The following is a 21,496-nucleotide window of genomic DNA, read 5'->3' on the forward strand; positions in this document are numbered from 1 at the left end:
AGAGGCTAGGGGCGAAGCCACTAGTAAAATGATATAAAGAGTTATAAAATATTATAAAATACAGAAAATATCTAAAAAAAATGTAAACAAAATTTTTAAAATTCTCCCCTGAACCTTTAGAAAAAAGCCCCTAGAGGCTAGGGGCGAAGCCGCTAGTATTTTATAAAGCGAAGCTTTTCTATAATTAAGGTTGGTCCGTACGTACATCCGTCCGTCACGGACAGTTAACTATTTTCGTTAATTTTAACAGGTTAGAATTCAGCAGGGTGGCCACAGACTTTTTTTCAAAATAGCATAAAATAGTATGCAAAAAAAAGTAAATAGTATGCAATAGTATGTAAAATTTTAAAAAATAGTATGCAATAGTATGTAATTTTTTAAAAAATAGTATGAAATAGTATGCATTTTAAACAAAATAGTATGAAATAGCAAGCATTTAAAACACTAGGGCCTTAAAATGTTGGTTAGCTATCAGGAAACCATTACTTTCTTGTCTTATTAGATTGAAAAACATAGTAACAAACACCAACATTCTACTCTGAAAAAAAATTTTAAAAAAATGAGCTAAGAATTAGTAAAAAAATAAGTTGTTTATTGACTATTAAAAATTTTGGACTAGTAAAATAATTTTGTTGTGCACAGTGTCATAATTCATATCGTGATTTTAAAAAGAAATATTATATAAAAAAAATTGAAAGTTCAAATATATATAATAATAAATAAAGGTAAAGTTTCTGACAGGGGCGTCCAAGCTTTTTATTTTGGGGGGGTTAAAAATTTTTTAAGGGGGGGGTAATTCGTTTTTGGGGGGGGTAAAATGGCGCGCGAAGCGCGCCGCAAATTTTTTTTACCCCCCCCCCCAAAATTTTTACCCCGGGGGTAAAATTTGCTTGGGGGGGGTAATTAACCCCTCTGAAATCTGTTGGCAGGGGTAAATTTAGTTTACCCCTCCCAAAATTTACCCCCGGGGTAAAATTTTTGGGGGGAGTAATTTAAATTTTGTTAAATATATAGTATTAAAAATGCGCGCAAAGCGCGCAAAAAATTTTTTTATTAGAGATTTTTATTTTGGGGGGGTAAATATCCCCTCCTAAATGGTTTAATAAATAATAATAATAAAAGTTCAAATAATAAATATTTTACAACAAAATGGCAGGATCTTTCTAATGACATAGAGAAACACATTATATTTATATTAGTTTGTTAGGAGTTAATCATAAACCTCAGTAACCTGTAGGATCATTTAATAATAAAAGTACTCCTCAATGATATTAAAATTTAAAAGGAGAAATCTTTACATTGAATGTAGAAATACCAATAACTTTCAATAAAGGTACAACAATCTGAACTGAAAGACTACTTTCTTCTGGAAACATTTCTAAAAAAAAATTGAAAACAAAGTAGCGAGTTTGCCGAATTTTCAAAGTAGCATAGATAGGCATTTAGGTTAGGTAAGTGTTAATGATTGCCCCGCAGGGTTAGAGCCCCCCGCAGGGACTAGAAATAGGAGAAAAGATACTGTGAAAATGCGATGAAATCTGCTACTTGGCTTTCTTTTCATGATCAAAAAAATCAGTTTGTTTTAGTTACCTAAAAATTGAAGATTTATCTGAAATCCAAAGAAATAGTGGAAATAGTATGCAATTTTGGACAATAGTGGAAATAGCATATTTTTTTGGAATAGTTTGCATAGTATGCAAAAATAGTGGAAATAGTGGAAATAGTATGTTTGTGGCCAGCCTGGAATTGTCCTATCGATTCCAAACTTTGTGTGGTGATTCATGTAGTAGGTAGGTACGATTTATAAGGCGTAGCAACTCTACAATTATAAAATATAATATTTTAGAAAAATTAATTTAAGCTCAAATGCATGAAACCAATAAAAGCATAACGGACAGACAGACAGGCAGACACAGGCGACTTGTAGAGCAGCAAATTACGGGGTTAGTCCCTTTCGTGGCAAAGCCCCTTAAGGGGCGATTCGTCTTTTTTTCTAAAATGGCTTTTAATAGGTTATTTTAGGTTAGGTTAGGTTATGTGATTGGCCTGCAGGGTTAGGCAATTGGCCCCGCAGGAGAAAATCTACTGTGAAAATACAAAGAATCGCACCTTAAGGGGCGTTGCCAAGAAAGGGACTATACCCCAAATAACAACTAGAAACCTGCGGCGGTAGCGTAGGCCACACATTTCCTCTTCTGCGACCTTTGTTTACAAGATTCAAACTTTTGTTAATACCCAAAGAGAGAGAGAGGGGACAATGGGCTGTTTTATTATACTAGTCCCCAAAAGTTTTTAATCTACAGATTAAGCAGTTTTACTTAACATTATTGCCTCACAATCACCAAGTATGGCAGGTGTCTCAAATTAAGTCGGAAATGGTGATAGGTTCGAATCTCGGCCCAACACCGCGTCAAGACGCTGATTGGCTATTAATCGCATAATATTATAGACAGCTTCCCGCGAATATTAACATGAAAATCTATAACATTAAAGTTTGGTATCAATTTTATGCTTTTTCTTTTAATATTCGTGAAAAAATTGTCTGTAATACAATGCTGTACATAAACTTAGATTTAAGATACCTACCTAGGATTTGTGAATTGTTTGTGTGTGTGTGTGTGTGTAATGTCATTGTTGCTCTACTTATGGAGAAATTCTTGTTCTCAGGGGTGTATATTCTGCATAGAATCCCCTGCTAAGAGGGGTTAGGGACAAACAATTATTTTCATTTTTCCCCTCATTGGAAAAAAAACTATGGGTGGGGGGGGTTTAGTGGTAATGGTAATTTTGAATCTTTCCTGAGTCTTCTAGCCCCAAACATATTTCTTCCATTAGATTATCCCTGAAATAAATAATAGAATGTCAATCTGTCTTACCGAAGGATAATAATGTCTGAGAAATCAATTCTGACAGACGGACGGAATGACCAAAAAGTGGTTAAATACAGGATACAATTTAAGGATATGCTAACAGTTTTCGGGCTTGATTATAGAGATACTTCGCCTATAGCATTGTACCTTGTTGTTCTAGGAATCATTATCCCCAAAAAATCAGAAGAAAAGGATAATAATATCAGATGACAAATAAATATAATTGTTTTTAGAAAGCAACATGTTTTAAATGGACATACGGACTTTACGGTAACGATTATAGAGTTACTACGCTTTCTATATAATACCTAGATGTTAGAGAAATCCCCATGCCAAGTTTTAAATAAATGGAACAATTCTAACATGCCTAAATTGTCCATTACGATCTCGCTAACCACTGAACCGATTGGGTTCTCCTTGGTATCATTACCTTTCACAAACAGTTACTTTGGGGTAGAACATTAACTGGAAGCTTAACAATGGAAGACATTTTAGTTCTGAAAACAAATTCAATTTTAAAAGGACGTACAGACTTTCTAAGACAGACTAACGATTATAGAGTTGCTAGGCTACCTAAATCGTACCTAATTGTTATAGGAATTATATCTGTATTACGATGCGCATCATGATTTTAGGCATCAAGATTTCAAAGTTTACATGCTGATTCCTGTAAGAGTTAGGCATGATTTAAACAGCGTAGCAACTCTTTATAACAAATAGTTTATAACAGGATGACCGTACACCGATTTGAAAACAAATATTAATAGTCTTTTAAATTTGGAGGGAGGGGATATTGACTGCATAAATTATACTGGTACCCAAAATTTTCTAAAATAGGGAGGGAGGGGACATCGATTTCAAACTGGTACCCAGAGTTTTATAAAACAGGGAAATAGGGGGGATATATTAACTTTAGATTATATCAATACACAAAGTTATATAAAACAGAGTAGGAGCTGGGGACTTTGACTGTATAAATTATACTTGTACCCAAAGTTTTATAAAACATGGAGGGAGGGGACAATGCCTGTAAATGATGATGGTCCCCAAAGATTTATAAAATACTAGCGGATACGCTCCTAGAGGCCTCTAGGGGAAGTCTACAATTCACTTTCAATTCTATTTCTATAAAGAGAAAAAAAAATTTGGGGGGGGGGGAATATTTCTATGGGTGATTTCTCTTGGGATGGTTTACACATGACCCTTCCCCAAAAAAGTTAAAAACCTTCCTTAGATCTATAAGAAGCTACTCTGTAAAGGAGACCCATTTCGGCTCAGCAGTTAGCGAGATCCTTCGCTACAGACAAAAAAAAGATTTATATAATAATAAAATTCTATGGCACAACACAACGACAATAGCAGAAATTGTTATTGTTTTTGTTTTTATAAAAATTTCGCGGCATTCTGCGCATTTGTCATAGAGTAAATATTTTCATAGATTTTTTTATCATAGAGCAAAAATAAAAGGGATAAGACAATGAACGATAAATTGATATAAATTCCCAATGATGATAAACAAAATTAACCTTCCTGTAGATAAAAATTATTGTAAAAAATTTTGGACTTGAAAATTTAATATGAGTACCCAAAGTTTTAATATGCCATAAAAAAAAGTGGTTGTAAAATCAGTGTAATTTAGAGTCTAATATCTCCTCTCCTTACTTTGTTTACAAATATTATTATTATATTTTCATAGATTTTCTTAAAATTCTTTTGGAAGATTTTTAAACAAAAAATTCAAATAAATTTTTTCTTGCAATTTTCAATTTTAAATTTGAATTTCAAAAGAATAAAAAAACATTTTTTTTGGGGGGGGGGAGAGGGGATGAAGACACCCTTCCCAAAAATAGTTCAAAACCTTCCCAGGACCTTATAAGAAGCTTCACTGTAAAGGAGAACAATATCGTTCAGCGGTTAGCGAGATCCTTCGTTACAAACAAACAAACAGACAGACATCGTTCTACTTTGTATAATAGATATTATATTGTCTTTGGATGGCATATTCAGAAAATTTAAAGTTGATTACAATATTAAATTACTAGTGGCTTCGCCCCTAGCCTCTAGGGGCTTTGCCCCAAGAGATGATAAAAAAAGTTAAGGTGAAATTCATAAAAAAAATAAGGACCAAGGAAATCTTCTGCAAAAAAAAGAACCAAGAATATCTCCTACAAAAAAAAAAAAAAAAAAAAAAAAATTTAATCTACAGAAGGGGTAATTTTGTTTATGATCATTGGGGATGTACATCAATTTATCGGCCATTGTCTTATCCCTTTAGATACCTGACTTATAATGTTTACCTTAAAGATAAGGGAAAAATTTTAACACAAAAAAACTTAAATTATAAGCAAAAATAAAAAATGCATAATCATGTTTTATATTACCAAGTACAATTATGTCCCTACTTAGCCCTAAAGCTGATTAATTTCCGCTTGATTAGAACCGGTTCTGATCCATACTAAAAAAATACATATACTGTATCGTATTACAGACAAATTTCTCCAAGAATTAAGACTACAGATAGACATCCATTTTCTCAGTCATATCGTTAGTTTCAAAAACTAATTTACGGCTTCAAAATATTAAAATTGGTGCCAAATATTGCTAAATTCCCTCATTTTCATACGGGGGGTTAAACGTCTGAAAGAAAGGGGTTAAATAGGTATTTGATAAATATTGAAATAGCTATACATTTTCATACGGCCAGGATATCGTTGTAAATCACTAATTATCCCTTTCAAAAACTTAGCTAGACCGTTTGATTTTATTGGGCAATTTGAGTTTTTTAAAAAATAGTGGATTTCTCAAATAAAATAGCCTGTTCATATGATCACGGAACCTTCGCATATTTCTAGCAAAAGTTTTTTTTTGTTGGCTTTTGTCTGAAGCTTAACATTAATAAATACATAAATTTTTAAAAGCAAAAAAGAAAGATAAATATACGAATTAAACTATAAGAAGCTACCCTGTAAAGGTCAGCTAGATCAAAACAGACGCACACACGCACATTCAACATTTAAAATTTGTGCCGTGTTGTTATTTTTGTTTTTTTGGTCAGTAGCTTAAGATTAAGAAATATCTGAACTAGTATCCTATTAGTATTACTATTATATAGGTTATTTTTTTCTAAATACTTACTCTTCTTATATTTATTTAAGTCTCGTTGTAAAAGATCCCTCCCCTAATATATGATATGATATGTCATCGGTCAACTTTTGCTAAACGAGGGGGGGGGGGGAGTATAGGTCAAGTGAAAGTTAAATCCTAAAGGGTATTTATATTTCCATCCAAAGTTGCAAGTCAAATATGAATATGAAAGGGGGGGGGGGGGGGGGTTAAAATGTATATTGTCCTTGTTCACGTGACTAAGTTGACCCTTTTATCAATATACCTTGTATATTGGGGAATATTAACAAGGATTAAAACATCCATAAAAACTAGTACTGAAACTTTATGACAAACGGATACAGGAAGCAAATGCCTACATTACCAGAAATGAAAAAAGCTATCCGCTTTCTTACGGATTGACCAGCCCTAATTATAAAAAAGCTATTGTTCTGTAAGATTAAAACGATTTCTGAAACTGTATAACAAACGGATAATAACACTTAAATAGTTCAGAATAGTCGACAAATAGTCGACGGACAAACTGACCCTAATTATAGAAAATTATTGTTCTGTATGAAGATCTCATATTTCTCATGTGAGTTCAGTTAAGTTGACCCTTCCAGTTTCCCTTCCTTAATCAGGTGACATAAATTTTTCCTCCCCGCCCCCCCCCCCCCCCCCCCCCAAAAAAAAAATATTGTACAGCGATTAAGCGAAGATATGTTAATTTTATTTACCATAAAAACGAGTACTTTTAAGTCAAGTTTTTATTTCTATATAATTACTGACCCAACGGTTTGAAATAGATATTTATCGCATTGTGCCGTATATGTAATTTAGAAGCCATATTGGAATAGATATTTATCCTATCATATTATAGACAACTGACATTATTCTTTTATTTTAGTAATTATGGGAAAATTGAAACAAATTTAAAATGCACGGAAAAATGTCTATAAAAATTTAAAAAAACTTAATTATGAAATAGCTTCGCTCCAAAAAAAATAAAATACTGAAGGGAAACAAACTAATCTAAAATCTTAAATATATATGAACATAGCTTTGTAAGTATGTCTGTCCAGGCGATAAATTTAATTCAAAAAATAGATATTTATCAAATTATCACATCGTATTATAAGCGTATGACCGGAAATTAAAAACGATTTCTTTCAACTGAAGTCCAAAAAAACCGTATATAGTTATTCCGAATTTTACGATTTGTATTTAATAAAAGATAGACAGACAAAAAGAAAGAACTAAAATTATTAAAGTGATTATCTAAATTTGGTTACTATCATCATATCTTTGTATAATTGGTCAAAAAGCCTTCATAAAACTCCTAGGAAAGTACAGACGATATTTTTATTTACCATAAAAACGAGTACTTAAGTCAAGTTTTTATTTCTTTGTATGTAGATTTCTAGAATGATATCTATTTTTTTTAATAAAAAAAATTAAATCGACTTATATCGACAAATTACGGCTTTGTGAAAAAAAAACTAAAGATATATTTTAAAAATTAAAATCCACGGAAAATGTCTATAATATGTTAAAAGTAAAAGTACTATAGAACCTATTTTTTGAAGCGAAGCTATTTCTGATTTATTTACATAAATAAAAACGAAAATGTCTATAATATGTTAAAAGTAAAACTATAGAAACTAACTTTTGAAGCGAAGCTATTTCTGATTTATTTACATAAATAAAAACGAAAATGTCTATAATATGTTAAAAGTAAAACTATAGAAACTAACTTTTGAAGCGAAGCTATTTCTGATTTATTTACATAAATAAAAACGAAAATGTCTATAATATGTCTATAATACGATGCGATAAATATCTATTTTCTGAAGCAACATAAAAGATAGACAGACAAAAATCAAAATGTATTTCCGTGAGAAATTAAATCTTGTTGTTTATCTCCCTCCCCCACCCCTCCTTCTAACTAACCATTACTACCAGGCTAAACCAATCTAATGAAATTCTCCCCTCTTTTTATAAGGTTTTAATTTAACACCTGCATTTATATTTTATAATATGTGTATGACCGGAAAGTAAAAACGATTTCTTACAGATTTTTCTTTCTCATAAATTTAAATGATTTCTATTTCAAATATTATTTTTTCAAGATTATATTAAAATAGTATTTAAACACAATTTTACGGATATAGGATGTATGTATGTACAATTATAATTTCTACTAAGAGTAAGAGTTATCAAATATAGTAAAGACAAGACTTATTAATCCCAGTGTATGACCGGAAAGTAAAACCGATTTCTTACAGATTTTTCTTTCTCATAAATTTAAATGATTTCTATTTCAAATATTATTTTTTCAAGATTATATTAAAATAGTATTAAACACAATTTTACGGATATAGGATGTATGTACAATTATAATTTCTACTAAGAGTAAGAGTTATCAAATATAGTAAATTTAAATGATTTCTATTTCAATCAAATATTATTTTTTCAAGATTATATTAAAATAGTATTAAACACAATTTTACGGATATAGGATGTATGTACAATTATAATTTCTACTAAGAGTAAGAGTTATCAAAAATATAGTAAAGACTTATTTAAGCTTTAAGTGTATGACCGGAAAGTACTTAAAATCTTAAAACCACATTAAAACCATCGCAAATACGTCGTATGATGACCGGAAGAAAAGGCCAAAGGGGGCGGAGATTTAGTATAAATATCTGAGTTCCGTTCAAATACAACTTAGTTTAATAAAATATACGAAGCATTCAAGACCAAGTTCAACAAGTCAACAACACCAGTCATCTTATACAGTTTTCCACAGTCATCCCTATCAGTATCATCTTATTCTTATCATCATATTCCATCGCCATCGTCCTGTTCACCATCGCCATCGTCCTGTTCACCATCGCCATCATATTTATCATCAATTATTATTATCTGATTCTGATTCTGCTGTTAATAATGCCTTCAGTAACCAGGAGTATGGTACGTGCGGGGGTTGCGGCCCTTGAACCGGCTGTCCAGCCTGCCCGTGTCCAGCGTGCCCGTGTCCAGCGTGCCCCTGTCCAGCCCCAGCGTGCCCCTGTCCAGCGCGCCCATGTACGTGGTGCACCACGGCAGGCTGGAAATATAGGGCAAAACCTGATCATCATTGGTGATCAGGTTTTTAATGCTCCTGGAGTTGGACCTGCTGGTGTAGTACCACCGCCGCCAGTTGACCAGCCTGCCCCTGGTGCTCCTGCTCCTGGTGCTCCTGCTCCTGGTCCTGCTCCTGGTCCTGCTCCTGGTCCTCAAGGTCCTCAAGGTCCTCAAGGACCTCAAGGTCCTCAAGGTCCCAGGGGCCCTAGGGGCGCCGATGGCCCCCCTGGAGTGGGGAATAGGGTCAACAATAGTTTCACCATTAATAATAATAATTATTATAATTATATTATTAATGGTGTAAGAGTCCCTATTCCTGTTCCTGAGCATCCTGGCCAACAGAACCAGATAAATATTCACATTCACCAGCACTATCATAATTAACCATCATCAATCAACTTGTCATCATCATTGTATATACCATAATCAGTTACCTGTTCACCATCGCCATCTGTTACCTGTATATATATTAATAATCCATCGCCATCTATTATTACCTGTTCACCATCGCCATCATATATTCATCTAATATTAACTAAACTCGTTCGTAATTATTATTTAACTATTTGTTTTGTATGTATTGTAAATAGAAACTTAAATAACTATATTGAAATTGAATTGTAAATATTATAAAAATAACTTTTGCGTGATATTGTAAAAAATAAATGTGATAGAAACTCAAAATAATACACTTTTTATATTCATTTTTGGTGGATAGTCTTTAGATTTAATTTTATTAGACACTAACACTTTCAAAACGATTCTGGTAACGATTAAACTGTTTTTAACCTATTTTTAAAACGTATATAAAAAATATACTATGACACCAGTAGAATCAGACTGCAGAGCCTAAATTTGAATTAAATCCCCAATAAACTTTTTTGGGGGGATTTAAATATTAATTTTTACTGTTGCCGTGATCATTTTGACCGAAGCAAAAGGTTTTTTTTTATTTGGGTAAAATTCGTAGCTTTTTGAGTGTTTTGCTTCATAAATATTGTATTCTGGTATAGAGTAAAATTAGGCCTTATGATTTTACTATAAAAATTCACTAAACAGTTAATTCTGTATATTATATCGACGAATTAACATTAACATGTTTGTGTTCTCTCACTTATTTTAAAAACATAAAAAATGGCTGTAAAGGGTTAAATGACAACAAATGTTTATGCAATACAACAAATTTATTTTTGTCACATATACAAATGCGTTATAAAATAAGATTATTCAAACTTATTTTTAAAAATAATTTTAAAAAGAATGTATCTTTTATGTGTATGGTTTTCATTCTTTTCATTTAAATTAAATAAAAATTATTTAACTACATTGGAAATAAGTCATTTTTTGAAAACACTTTTTTTTTGAATTGTTAGGAATTGAAATAAAACAAGACTTCTTATTGGTTAGATTTCAGAATTATTTGTTTTATTGTAAATGTTAGATTTTTCAATAAAATTAATTGTTTTGGGGGAAAAAATTATTTCCAATGAACAGAGTAATGTTTTTTTTATTGTATCAATATAAAGTGAATTATATAAAAATGTTCTGTAAGCCACAATATTACCCGAAGTAAAAAAAGAGCTTTTGCTTCAGTCAAAATGATTACAGCAACACTAAAAATTAATTTTTAAATCCCCCAAAAAAAGTTTATTGGGGATTTAATTCAAATTTGGGCTCTGCAGTCTGATTCTATAGGTGTCCTAGTATATTTTTGACCCCCCATTAAAAAATAGGTTAAAAACAGTTTAATTTAATTATAGAGTTGCATGTCAAAAAAAAATCAGTTAATACTTGTGTTTGGATTAGGAACTTCGGATAATTATATCGCATTATTGGATTTACGGCCTAAACTAACCGGCTGCTTATTATATACACTTTTTATATTGGTGGATAGCTTTTAGATTTAATTTAAAAGTTTAAAAATGATTCTGGTAAAAAAGAGAAAAGATTTAAAAAAAAACTTAATTATGAAATAGCTTCGCTTCAAAAATAGAGATTTATCGCATCGTATTATAGACAGCTTTCCGCTTTATTTAAATAAATCAGTTTTTATGTAAATAAATCAGAAATAGCTTCGCTTCAAAAAATAGTTTCTATAGTTTTAATTTTAACTTAATTATTAAAACCAGATTTTTTAGCCCCGAGGAGCCGTTTAACTATGAAAGAAATAGCTATCTGTCTTAAAGAACGAACGAATTAAAAAGTAAAAACTTTGTATATTTGTTTTACATAGAAAGAGTAGTTTTTATTGCAAATCAAATATATTTTTTTATCCGTGGACCGTGGGACATGAAATTTCGTTGTTTCTCTTAAATAAATTAATAACCCCTCGCCTCCCCCCTCCCCCAAGCCATGAAAAAAAGAAATGAATATAAATAGATTCAGATTTCAATTTGAGATCCTTGGTAGAGAGAGATTAACAGACATCCTATTATTTTATTTTTTGGTTTTCAATGATAACTATGACATATATAGAGTAGACAGAACAGAAAAAGAGTAGTTTTTATTGCAAATCAAATATAATTTTTTTCATTTGTTTTTTATCCGTGGAGATTAACAGACATCCTATTATTTTATTCATTGGTTTTCAATGATAACTATGATATATAGACAGAACAGAAATGTACAATCGTTTGATTATTAAAACCAGTTTTTTTAGCCCCGAGGAGCCGTTTAACTATGAAAGAAATAGCTATCTGTCTTAAAGAACGAACGAATTAAAAAGTAAAAACTTTGTATATTTGTTTTATTCAAAAAGAGTAGGTTTTATTGCAATTAGAGTCTTCCAACTAATTCACTTACAATTTTGCTTCATATCCGTGTCATGTTATTTAGTTGACCCTTTTTAAAAAAATTTCAATTTCCCTTCCTTGCGAAAGAATGTTTTTAAAACTTAAAAGATATGAAATGATATTATCAGATATTATCATCAATCTATAATATAATTGGCCAAAAAGCCTTCATAAAGTGTTATAAAGAGAATATAGTATCACTGAAGATTCATATATTCCAACTTTCAATATGTAACTTTGAAGCAATTTTGTTTGTTTTCTACATTACCGAATACTTTGTGAAATCAATTCGTCTCAAATGTAACTTTTCTTAAAAATAGGTTTCTAAAACTTGAAATATAATTTTTAACTTTTCTTACCAATGAATGATGAAAGTATAAATTTAAGAACAATTTGAAATATTTACCCTCTAACGGCTAATTTATTTACTATAATTTCATCGTATTAAATCCAAATTTAATCTTGTTTCTCCCCCCCCCCCCATCCCAATTATTACCATACCATTACCAGGTTGGTTACGATATTATATATTTGTTTTTTATCCGTGGACCGTGGGACATGAAATTACGTTGTTTCTCTTAAATAAATTAATAAATTCTGCAGATTAAGCATCAAATCCTCCCCCCCTCCTCAAAGGGGAAATTAGGAGAATTCTTACATGTCTACCTAATAAAACATACATAAGTAGCGAAGCTCTAAAATTATGAATAATAAATAGACCATTTGGAACAATGTATGGTTGTCTTTTGAAGCATTAAGCTAATAGAAAAACGTTAAAACTTAAACAATTGAATTTACAATTACATAATCCTAAATTTGCCTAAACTTAAATTGGATTTGTTGTTTTTTTTCTGTCAGTTGATTAGAACATGGAGAAAAATGTCATTTTGATTATTATTATTGTCAACTGTCCTATCCCCTCCTAATATTTATGTTTTTCCCCCTTTTTTTTTTGGGGGGGGGGGAGCTAAACAGATATCCTATTACCTCCTAATATTTATTACATACAACACCAACCCCAATTTTAGGGGGTTACATGGAGAAAATGTTAAAAATTTTGAGATTTTTACAAATTACACCTCTAAATATATAAAGATAGAATATAGATTATTATTATTGTCCACTGTCCTATCCCCTCCTAATATTTATGTTTTTCCCCCTTTTTTTTGGGGGGGGGGGGGAGCGCGCATTACCACTCCGCCCATATTCATAATGAGTGGTGAAAATGGACAAAAAAAATTGTAAAATACGTGATAAAACATTTATAACAATCTTTTTCTATATATAACAATATAGTGTATTTCCGTAAAAAGACTCGGACGGAGGGACGTATGGACATACCTTAATTATAGAGTAACAAGGATTCTTATAATTTCATTTTCATTATGTTTATATATATGAGGGGGGGGGGGGTCACGATTAATTTTTAACTTGGGGAGTGGGTAAGAATAAGATTAATTTTACTTAGGATGCTTGAATAAAAGGGTTACATAATTTGTGGGCGGTTCTTGGGGAGGAGGTAAGATTAATTTTACTTAGGATAAATTTTTAACATGATGCTTAAATAATTTGTGGGTGGTTCTTGAGGCGGTGATTATTTTATGGGCATAATGGCGGTAAAAAAATTGCGTTATGATGGGTGGAGAAAAAAGATTAAATATATTCAAATAAGAGGAGGTCCTGGAAATTTGGTAACCAAGTGGTTAGTGTTCTTGGGGGGGGGGGGTTGGAAATTTGATGCTGAAGTGTTAAAAAATGGGGGGATTTCATTAATCTTACGGAGCGTAACATTTTGCACACAGGTATGATTAATTTAACTTTGTGTAAGTGGTTACAAATTTTCATTTAGTTTGTTTAAAATTATCGAGTGATGACTACAAGAAGATCCAATTTTGGAACATTAAATTCCTCTGGAGTTGACCGGAAATTACTTAGGTACAATAAATCAATTTCATTTATTTCTATCTACTAAGCTAATAAGCAAATCTATTATTAAATATTATTTATACAGTGTGTTTTTTTATGAGAACTTTTTTGAAAGCAATTTTACCAGAATTTTACGATTAATGGCTTTATTATTTCTTTCATCTTTCTACGAATATAAAAACGAATATAAACGAATTAAAACGTATTTTCCTTCATGATAGATTCTAATTTTAAATTTTTTTTTCGTTTTGAAACGTATTTTCCTTCATGTTAGATTCTAATTTCAAAAATAGACGCATTTTTCTTATGCTTAAATCTTCTACCCATAATCATATTGAAAGACAAAAATTGGATTTCCTGTAGTTGACTTTGTTTGGGTAAAATAAAATTGGTTTCAAAAAGTTCTCAAAAAACACACACTGTATTATTATATAATAGTTATTTCTTTCTACGAATATAAACGAATTAAAACGTATTTTCCTTCATGATAGATTCTAATTTTAAATTTTTTTTTCGTTTTGAAACGTATTTTCCTTCATGATAGATTCTAATTTTAAATTTTTTTTTCGTTTTGAAACGTATTTTCCTTCATGATAGGTTCTAATTTTAAAAATAGACGCATTTTTCTTATGCTTAAATCTTTATTTCTTTCTACGAATATAAACGAATTAAAACGTATTTTCCTTCATGATAGATTCTAATTTTAAAAATAGACGCATTTTATTATTACATACAATATTTTATTTCAGTTTGGAATCTCAAGAAGAAAATGATATTGAGCAGGAACCCGGGGAGGAAACTGTTCATCAAGTTGTAAGGAGATCAATTGCAGAACAGTATCATCATGAAGAAGAAGTAGAACAGTTACCTCAACAGTATCCAACGAATAAAAGATATAGGTAAGAGATAGAGGTATAGAATAAGAGGATAAGAGGAGGGGGAATTTCTTATTGTAGATTTTAGATTTAAATAAAAAATATAGGTAAGATATATAACACTATTTTTTGAAATTTATAATTTTTTAAAAGCCAATAAATAAAATAGACGCATTTTATTATTACATACAATATTTCATTTCAGTTTGACTTTGGAATCTCAAAATATTTCTGGTGTTGAAGAAATTGAGCAGGATCCTGAGGAGGAAACTGTTCATCAAGACCAAGTTGTAAAGAGATCAATTGAAGAACATCAACAGTATCTTCATGAAGAACAAGTAGAACAGTATCCAACGAATAAAAGATATAGGTAAGAGATAGAGGTATAGAATAGATAAGAGGAGGGGGAATTTCTTATTGTAGATTTTAAAAGTAAACTAAGAAAACTAAGTGTTAATTTTTTAAATAATATTTTTTAAACCTATACACTCATGTTATATAAATAAAAGATATAGGTAAGAGATATAACACTAGCGACTACGCCCCTAGAGGCCTCTTATTGTAGATTTTAAAAGAAAACAAACAAATAACATACAAACATATATCATGTTATATAAATAAAAAATATATAAGATATATAACACTAGCGGCTACGCCCCTATTTTTTAAAATTTTTAAACTTTAGTCTTTAAGTTTAAATTTTTTAAAAGCCAATAATGTTATTTTTTTATTTATTTAGGCGGTCAGAATCAGAAGATGAATATGTGCTCCCTGTTATTCCCCAGTTAAATGTGCCAGCAGAGGCAGCTAAGCCACCTAAGAATAAGAAGATGAATGCTGGTACTGGTAGGTCAAAGAAGCCCAGCATACCCACCGTACATGCAGCTAAGCAATCTAAGCCTAACAAGATGAATGCTGGTACTGGTAGGTCAACAAAGAAGCCCAGCTTACCCGCCGTACATGAAGAAGTACAGAGTACTCCAGGCCCATCTAAAAAACTGTACGAAAAAGTGAAACCACGGGTAGCAGAGTTGGCACAAGAACTTGGATATGAAGATCAATATCTGCCTGCTGAGATTTCACAGATTCAGAATCAGTCTGTGCCCGTTACCCCCACAGAAAATGGACAAGAATTTCGGTTTTTCAACACTTCAACACCTATACAGGCAGAGGCAGCTAAGCCTAAATCTAATAAATCTAAGGCACAAGTTGAAGAAACGGAAACCCCCACCAAACCTAAAGGTAGGGGGGGGAGGCCGAAGCTACGAAAAAATAATTCAACGCTGTTGAAGGAAAAGAAGGAAAAAGCCGCCAAGGGTGAATTCAAGATGAAAGGTAGGTGTTAATTGATTTATTGTCTTAACATCCTTATACTAAAGTAACAGGATGTCTGTTTGTCTGTGTGTTTGTGTGTCTGTACCCCCACCCCCCAAAAAAATAAAAAATCCCCCTCCCCAAAATTTAAATATATATTTAAATATAAATGTTTTGCTATTCCTAGATTTTTATTTCTTTTAATATATTTTAGACATCCCAAAGACAACCAATCAAGACTTCCGCTGGAGATTTAATAACGAACGGGTGCAGATGGATACCTCAGCAAAAAATATTATACATACCCAGTTTATTAGACAGTAAGTCAATATTATTATTTCTTTTTATAATAATAAAATACAGTTACACAGTCTGCTGAAATATCAAATTACTTTCGTTCGGTATCATACCATTATTTACATACATTATTTATTTATTTCAGTAACTACAAATGGGAAGTAGAGGGAAAACAGCCTTATTTGAAATGTCTATGTAAGTATTATTTATTACAATATTTGATAATTAATTCTAATTATAAATTTTGTAAATTTCATAACCACCACCCCCCACAAGACAAACCAATATTTTGCCATAGTTCATAGGAGGGGGGGGGGGAGTAGGATATTACTGATTTTTATATATTTTCCAAATTTTAATTCATTAATCTATATATATTTTTAAGGGTGTCCTAATTGGCGAACAGAAGACTTTAGTGCAGAAACTAAGGATGATACCAATCTTGTGAGGCGCTGCGTGGACCATTGGAGACTGAAACACCCAACCATCTCGAAGGCCTGCGTCAATGCTGTTAAGACCTACACAAGCGAGAGACAATATAGAAAATATTTTGACCAAAAGAAACGTAAGTATTATATTATTACAAATTTTACATACAAAATAGTCACAAACTTGCCCAGGACCTATGAGAAGATACCCTATAGAAGAACCATATCGGTTCAGGCTTCAGCAGTTATCAAATATCAAGAACATTTTCGTTACACAAACAAACACACATCTTTAAGTAGATTAGAGAGTTCAACGGTTGGTGCCAAGGTATCGTTTATACTTTATAGAATTGAAATTGTATAAATTGAAATGCAAATTAAAAAGACTTTAACGATTGTAAAAAAAGCTATCGTTTTTTCAGGAAATGAGATAAAAGAACATACCATCGTAATAGAGGGTGTTACTGCGCTCGATTGCATCCACTCTTACGTGTATAAGCTGTCAAAAGGTCGGATATCCTTAAAACAAATGAAGGATCCGTTCCTATTCTTTTGGGATCACGTCATTGCAAAGAAAGGTAAGTAATATAAAAAGACTTATTAAGACTTTTAAATTGTTGAAGTAACAAATATTTAATATAGTTAAAAAGTTAGTAATTTTATTTTTTTATTTTATTACAGTAAAGCTGCTAGAACAAGGGACACGTCAATTAGCACCAACTGATGAGCAGCTAAAGGCTTGGGTGTCAAACTGTTACAACAATTTTGTTGGGATCTTGAAATCTGAGATGAAAGATACAGGTAAAAGCTTAATCAGGAATTTATGTGTCAAGAATGGGGGGGGAGGGGAGTTAGTTACCATTGATATTTGAATTTATATATATAAAATAAAACTTTATAATTTGTTTATTTTGTTATAGGTGTACACCTGACGATAGATTTTGGGTCAGTATTCGTAGATTTTCTTGCAGGTATTTCATCATAAATTCATTCATTTGATTTTTTAATATTAATATAATATTATATAATATAATATAACACAAACAACACGAACTTACACTTATCTTTTATTTTCAGTTTCAGCTACTTTTCTTGACAAGAACACCAACGAACCTAGAGAGGTGTTATTGACCTGTGAAGAGGTACAAAGTTACAAACTATTATTATCATTTCATTATTTCAAAATTCATATTTAAATTAATAATCATAAATCAAATTTTATAAATGTTTTTAGATGCCAGAGCCTGATTCCACTGGCAAGAGCATTGTTGCCGCTGTCAATAGAGTCATGGAGTTTTTTGGACTTAAGCACAAACAACTCTTATCATGCACCACAGACAGTGCATCTAATTGTTTAAAGGTTAGTTTAATAGTTTCTTTATCATTTTAAAAAAACATTTAAAAACTAGTATTTCTAAATAACGGCCTCTCATTGGCTAATTTTTTTTTTGTTACGTCATATTTTTTGCACCAATACTCACAGCATCTTAAACTAATTTCCAAATTTCCAAATTTTTATTTATCCTAGTTTATGGAGCTACTCAACAAGGAGCATGGCTTGAGCAGACAAGAGCTAGAAACCCTGATTTCTGAAGGCATCCAGCTGACAGGAGGGAATGAGTCAGGAGACGAAGATAATGATGGAGCAGGGGAAGGAACTTCGAGTGCTGCTGCTGAGAAAGAGCCTGCTGCTGAGAAAGAGCCTGTATTGCCTTGGTATGACGTAACTTTTCTAGCTGCCCAAGAAAGAGCTGCTGGTAAGAATGATACAAATAACACCTCATCTCATTGAAATTTAAACAACAAATTATTAATATATTAATCAGAAACAACATTTTTATTTCAATTTTTACTAACATGTGTTTTTTTTTGTCAGCAATCGAGGCAGCGAAAAAGTTACAAGAAGAAAGTGGCCGTTTGAACGGGTTTATGGTAGAACTTCCCTGTCTAAATCACCAGACTGAACTGGCCCTTGGTGATTCCTGCGAAAAGTGTGAGGTAATATAATAATTATTGGGAGTTTGTAGTTGTACTTTGTACTTTGCTTGCTTAATTTAAATTAATAGTAAGGGTTTTGTTGAAATATTTATTTTCATAAATTTAATAGTAATGGTTTTGGAATATTTGTTTTCATTTGTTTTTGTATGTATCTAGGAGAACAGGGATTACAAAGCAGCAATGGATATACTTAACAAACTAGTGTCCAGGCTGAGAAACAACAAGAGAATTAGAAAGCTGTATAGAAAATACAAGCAAAGAATGTAAGTGTTGTTTATTTATTAGTGTTAATTATTAGTATTTATTTTGAATTTTCTGATTGGGGGGGGGGGGGGTGTTCAACTTTTCAACGTAGTTAGATTTATCATTTAATTTTAATTATCTTTTTTTTCAGACTGATCAAACCAGTGGATACAAGGTGGAGCAGCAGAGTGAATATGGTCGTGAGATACTTCGAGTTGTTGAACAATAAGGACTTGTTACAAGAAGTAAAACAATCTCTGATAGCACAAGGAAGTAAGTTATCTGTTATAATAATATTTAAAGTTTTGTTTATTTGGTGACACAAAATTATAAACATTATTCTTTGATGTGGTGACATAATATTTCAAGTATTTTTTATGTTTAAGTCAAAGATGGTGACACAAAATTATAAATAAAAGTTAAAATTATTTTATTATGTGATGACATAATATTTAAAGTATTTTTTTTGTTTCAGTCAAAGATGTAAAATGGCCATCCGCCATTCAGAATGGTTTGCTTGCAGACATCAGAATTGTCCTGGAGAGGGTGGACATACTAATCACCAAGAGCGCCCAAGGACTGGAGGCAACAATCCCCAGCATGTTCAGTAATTTGGAGACGGTCTTTGAACATCTGCAGAAGTGTGACAACAGGTTTGTGTTTATGGTTTTACTATTTGCTAATAATAAATAAGATGCATTTTAGTTGAAGAAATGCGCCATACTAATAAAGATATCATTATCAAAAATAAAATTTTATTGAAGCAAAGTAGTAGTTAGAGGGGAGGGGATTAGCAATATACAAACAAAACCATCTAAAAACATATTTTATTTTATTTATTTGTATTTTATTTTTTATTTTTTTATGTATAGGTTTGCTGCCACAGTGTATGCCAATCTGAAGAAGAGGGTAGAGAAAATGCTGAATAGTGAAGGGTGGACAACTCTGTTGTTTCTGCACCCCTTCAGCAAGACTTACCTGGAAATGGTGCAGGTATAATTATATAATAATAATAAAATTGCAACAAAAACCTGGAAATGGTGCAGGTATAATAATAATAAAATTGCAACAAAAACTCGTCATAATAGAGAGATGGAAATTGAGATAAAGTTTTAGGCTTTCTTAAAATGTTGAAGTATGAGAAATTTACTTTTTTTCCTAAATGTAATTTATATCAAATATTAATTTCTTTATATTTACAGGAAGGCCTACTTCCCAGTCAGCTGGTTGATAAAGAATATGCAGAATGGATCCTTGAACGTGGCTACCAGTGTGCAGCAATCATCGGAGAAAGATTACTAAGGATCCAGTTGTCTAAATTGTCTGACTCTGGCGAGGATGAAGAACAGAATGAAGGAGAGCCACCAGCAGATGATACCAGCATCGACGAGGAGGACGAGGATGATTCAGGAGAACAACAGGTCCAGGAGGAGACTGAGACTACAAGCAGTGATGATAATGTTATTGGATCACCTCTGTTCGTAGCTGTGTTCAAACAAAGAAAGCTGGCCTATGAACAAAAACAACAACAGGAAAGAGCAAAGAGGAAAATTGATGAACTTGCAGTCATGAGATCGGAACTGTATCAAGGACTCAGAAAATGGCGCGTTCAAAATGCCGTAAAACTGACAGACTATTATCAAAAATGGACAAACGATAAAGGAGCACAGAAGAGAGGTTCCAGATCAGCGACACTGGAGCTAATCCATGGAACAGTTGCCAACATGCTTGAAGAAGACCAGTACCCAGCACAAATCAGGGAGCTCTTAGCGAACCTTATTCTTCTGCCTGTAAGCAATTCGAGGGTGGAAAGAATATTTTCCCACCTTAAATTGCTTTTCAGCGAAAGGAGGTATAACCTAAAGGGCCATCTGGTTAAGGAACTTATGTTCCTCGGATTCAATAACCTGGTTCCCAAATCAAACCTCACGGATTTTTTAAGTTAAGCCATGATGAAGATTGTTTTGAGATCAATCATTTAGCAAAATATTGTATTTTTTGTATGAAAGAATAATAAAATGAAATAAACTTATTAATACAATTGAAAGTAACAGGATCATAATAATGTATTGTATTTGTATTTTCAATTTTGTTTGAACAATATGAAATAAACCTATTATTTATTACAGCTAATTTGTTATTTAACAATCTCCGCTAACCCACCCAACTCGAACTCTCATTGGTCTGTTTGTTTCGTGTCGTCCGACAGATTTTGCGCTCTCCTTGGTTAGGCTCGGAATTGGTAAAGTTAAAGCTAAGAAGATGTCTTTATTTATATTACTAGTAAGTAGTAAAGAGGAGGGAGGGGACTCGAGTATTATTATTATAAAGTCTTCTCCTGTATTTATTTAAATGTATGATTTATGGGGATTACCCACGGAATATGGGGGGGGGGGGTGGTGGTAAGTAACTGGTAACATGATATTACGGTCAGCCAAGGTGTTCGTACAGAAATGTTGTAAGAATTATTCTTTAGAAAATTCAAGCTATATTTTAAATTTGAGAACTTAAGTAACTGATAT

The 21,496-nt window shown here is 31.8% G+C and overlaps 3 protein-coding genes across 4 annotated transcripts in view; 2 read left to right on the forward strand and 1 right to left on the reverse strand.

The window, feature by feature from the left end:
* The window catches only part of LOC145307096 (divergent protein kinase domain 2A), a 120,509-nt gene that overhangs the window by 24,889 nt on the left and 74,124 nt on the right, over nt 1-21,496 (reverse strand). The window contains exons 2-4 of one of the 2 annotated variants that reach the window (XM_080149433.1): nt 3,301-3,367; nt 2,798-2,842; nt 2,162-2,201 (exon numbers count right to left, since the gene is read on the reverse strand). In XM_080149433.1, coding sequence (XP_080005559.1) covers nt 2,162-2,201; nt 2,798-2,821 — 64 coding nt within the window. In that variant the 5' untranslated portion in view covers nt 2,822-2,842; nt 3,301-3,367. Of the gene's footprint in view, nt 1-2,161; nt 2,202-2,797; nt 2,843-3,300; nt 3,369-21,496 lie in introns of both variants that reach the window. The other variant, XM_080149432.1, reaches the window with a different exon arrangement.
* On the forward strand, nt 13,764-16,144 carry LOC145307579 (uncharacterized). Its single transcript, XM_080150033.1, has 4 exons — nt 13,764-13,828; nt 14,569-14,718; nt 14,900-15,064; nt 15,434-16,144. The coding sequence occupies exons 1-4, from the start codon at nt 13,764-13,766 to the stop codon at nt 16,038-16,040; spliced, it is 987 nt and encodes a 328-aa protein (XP_080006159.1). The 3' UTR covers nt 16,041-16,144.
* Nucleotides 16,674-18,726, forward strand: LOC145307360 (uncharacterized). The gene is made up of 6 exons (XM_080149737.1): nt 16,674-17,311; nt 17,415-17,534; nt 17,654-17,704; nt 17,811-17,875; nt 17,968-18,093; nt 18,262-18,726. Exons 1-6 carry the CDS (start codon nt 17,104-17,106, stop codon nt 18,523-18,525), a joined length of 834 nt encoding a protein of 277 aa, XP_080005863.1. The 5' UTR covers nt 16,674-17,103; the 3' UTR covers nt 18,526-18,726.

Source organism: Acartia tonsa, chromosome 15, assembly GCF_053477335.1.
Source record: "Acartia tonsa isolate MP-2025a chromosome 15, ASM5347733v1, whole genome shotgun sequence".
NCBI lineage: Eukaryota > Metazoa > Arthropoda > Copepoda > Calanoida > Acartiidae > Acartia > Acartia tonsa.

What these genes read in the sequence shown, in the direction of transcription:
- LOC145307579 (XM_080150033.1), top strand. Translation starts at nt 13,764, where the DNA reads ATGACTACAAGAAGATCCAATTTTGGAACATTAAATTCCTCTGGAGTT. An exon ending in GTTGACCGGAAATTACTTAG is followed by an intron (nt 13,829 to 14,568) that starts GTACAATAAATC and finishes ATTTTATTTCAG; the next exon opens with TTTGGAATCTCAAGAAGAAA. An exon ending in CCAACGAATAAAAGATATAG is followed by an intron (nt 15,065 to 15,433) that starts GTAAGAGATAGA and finishes TTATTTATTTAG; the next exon opens with GCGGTCAGAATCAGAAGATG.
- LOC145307360 (XM_080149737.1), top strand. Translation starts at nt 17,104, where the DNA reads ATGCAAATTAAAAAGACTTTAACGATTGTAAAAAAAGCTATCGTTTTT. An exon ending in ATTCGTAGATTTTCTTGCAG is followed by an intron (nt 17,705 to 17,810) that starts GTATTTCATCAT and finishes TTTTATTTTCAG; the next exon opens with TTTCAGCTACTTTTCTTGAC. An exon ending in GTGCATCTAATTGTTTAAAG is followed by an intron (nt 18,094 to 18,261) that starts GTTAGTTTAATA and finishes TATTTATCCTAG; the next exon opens with TTTATGGAGCTACTCAACAA.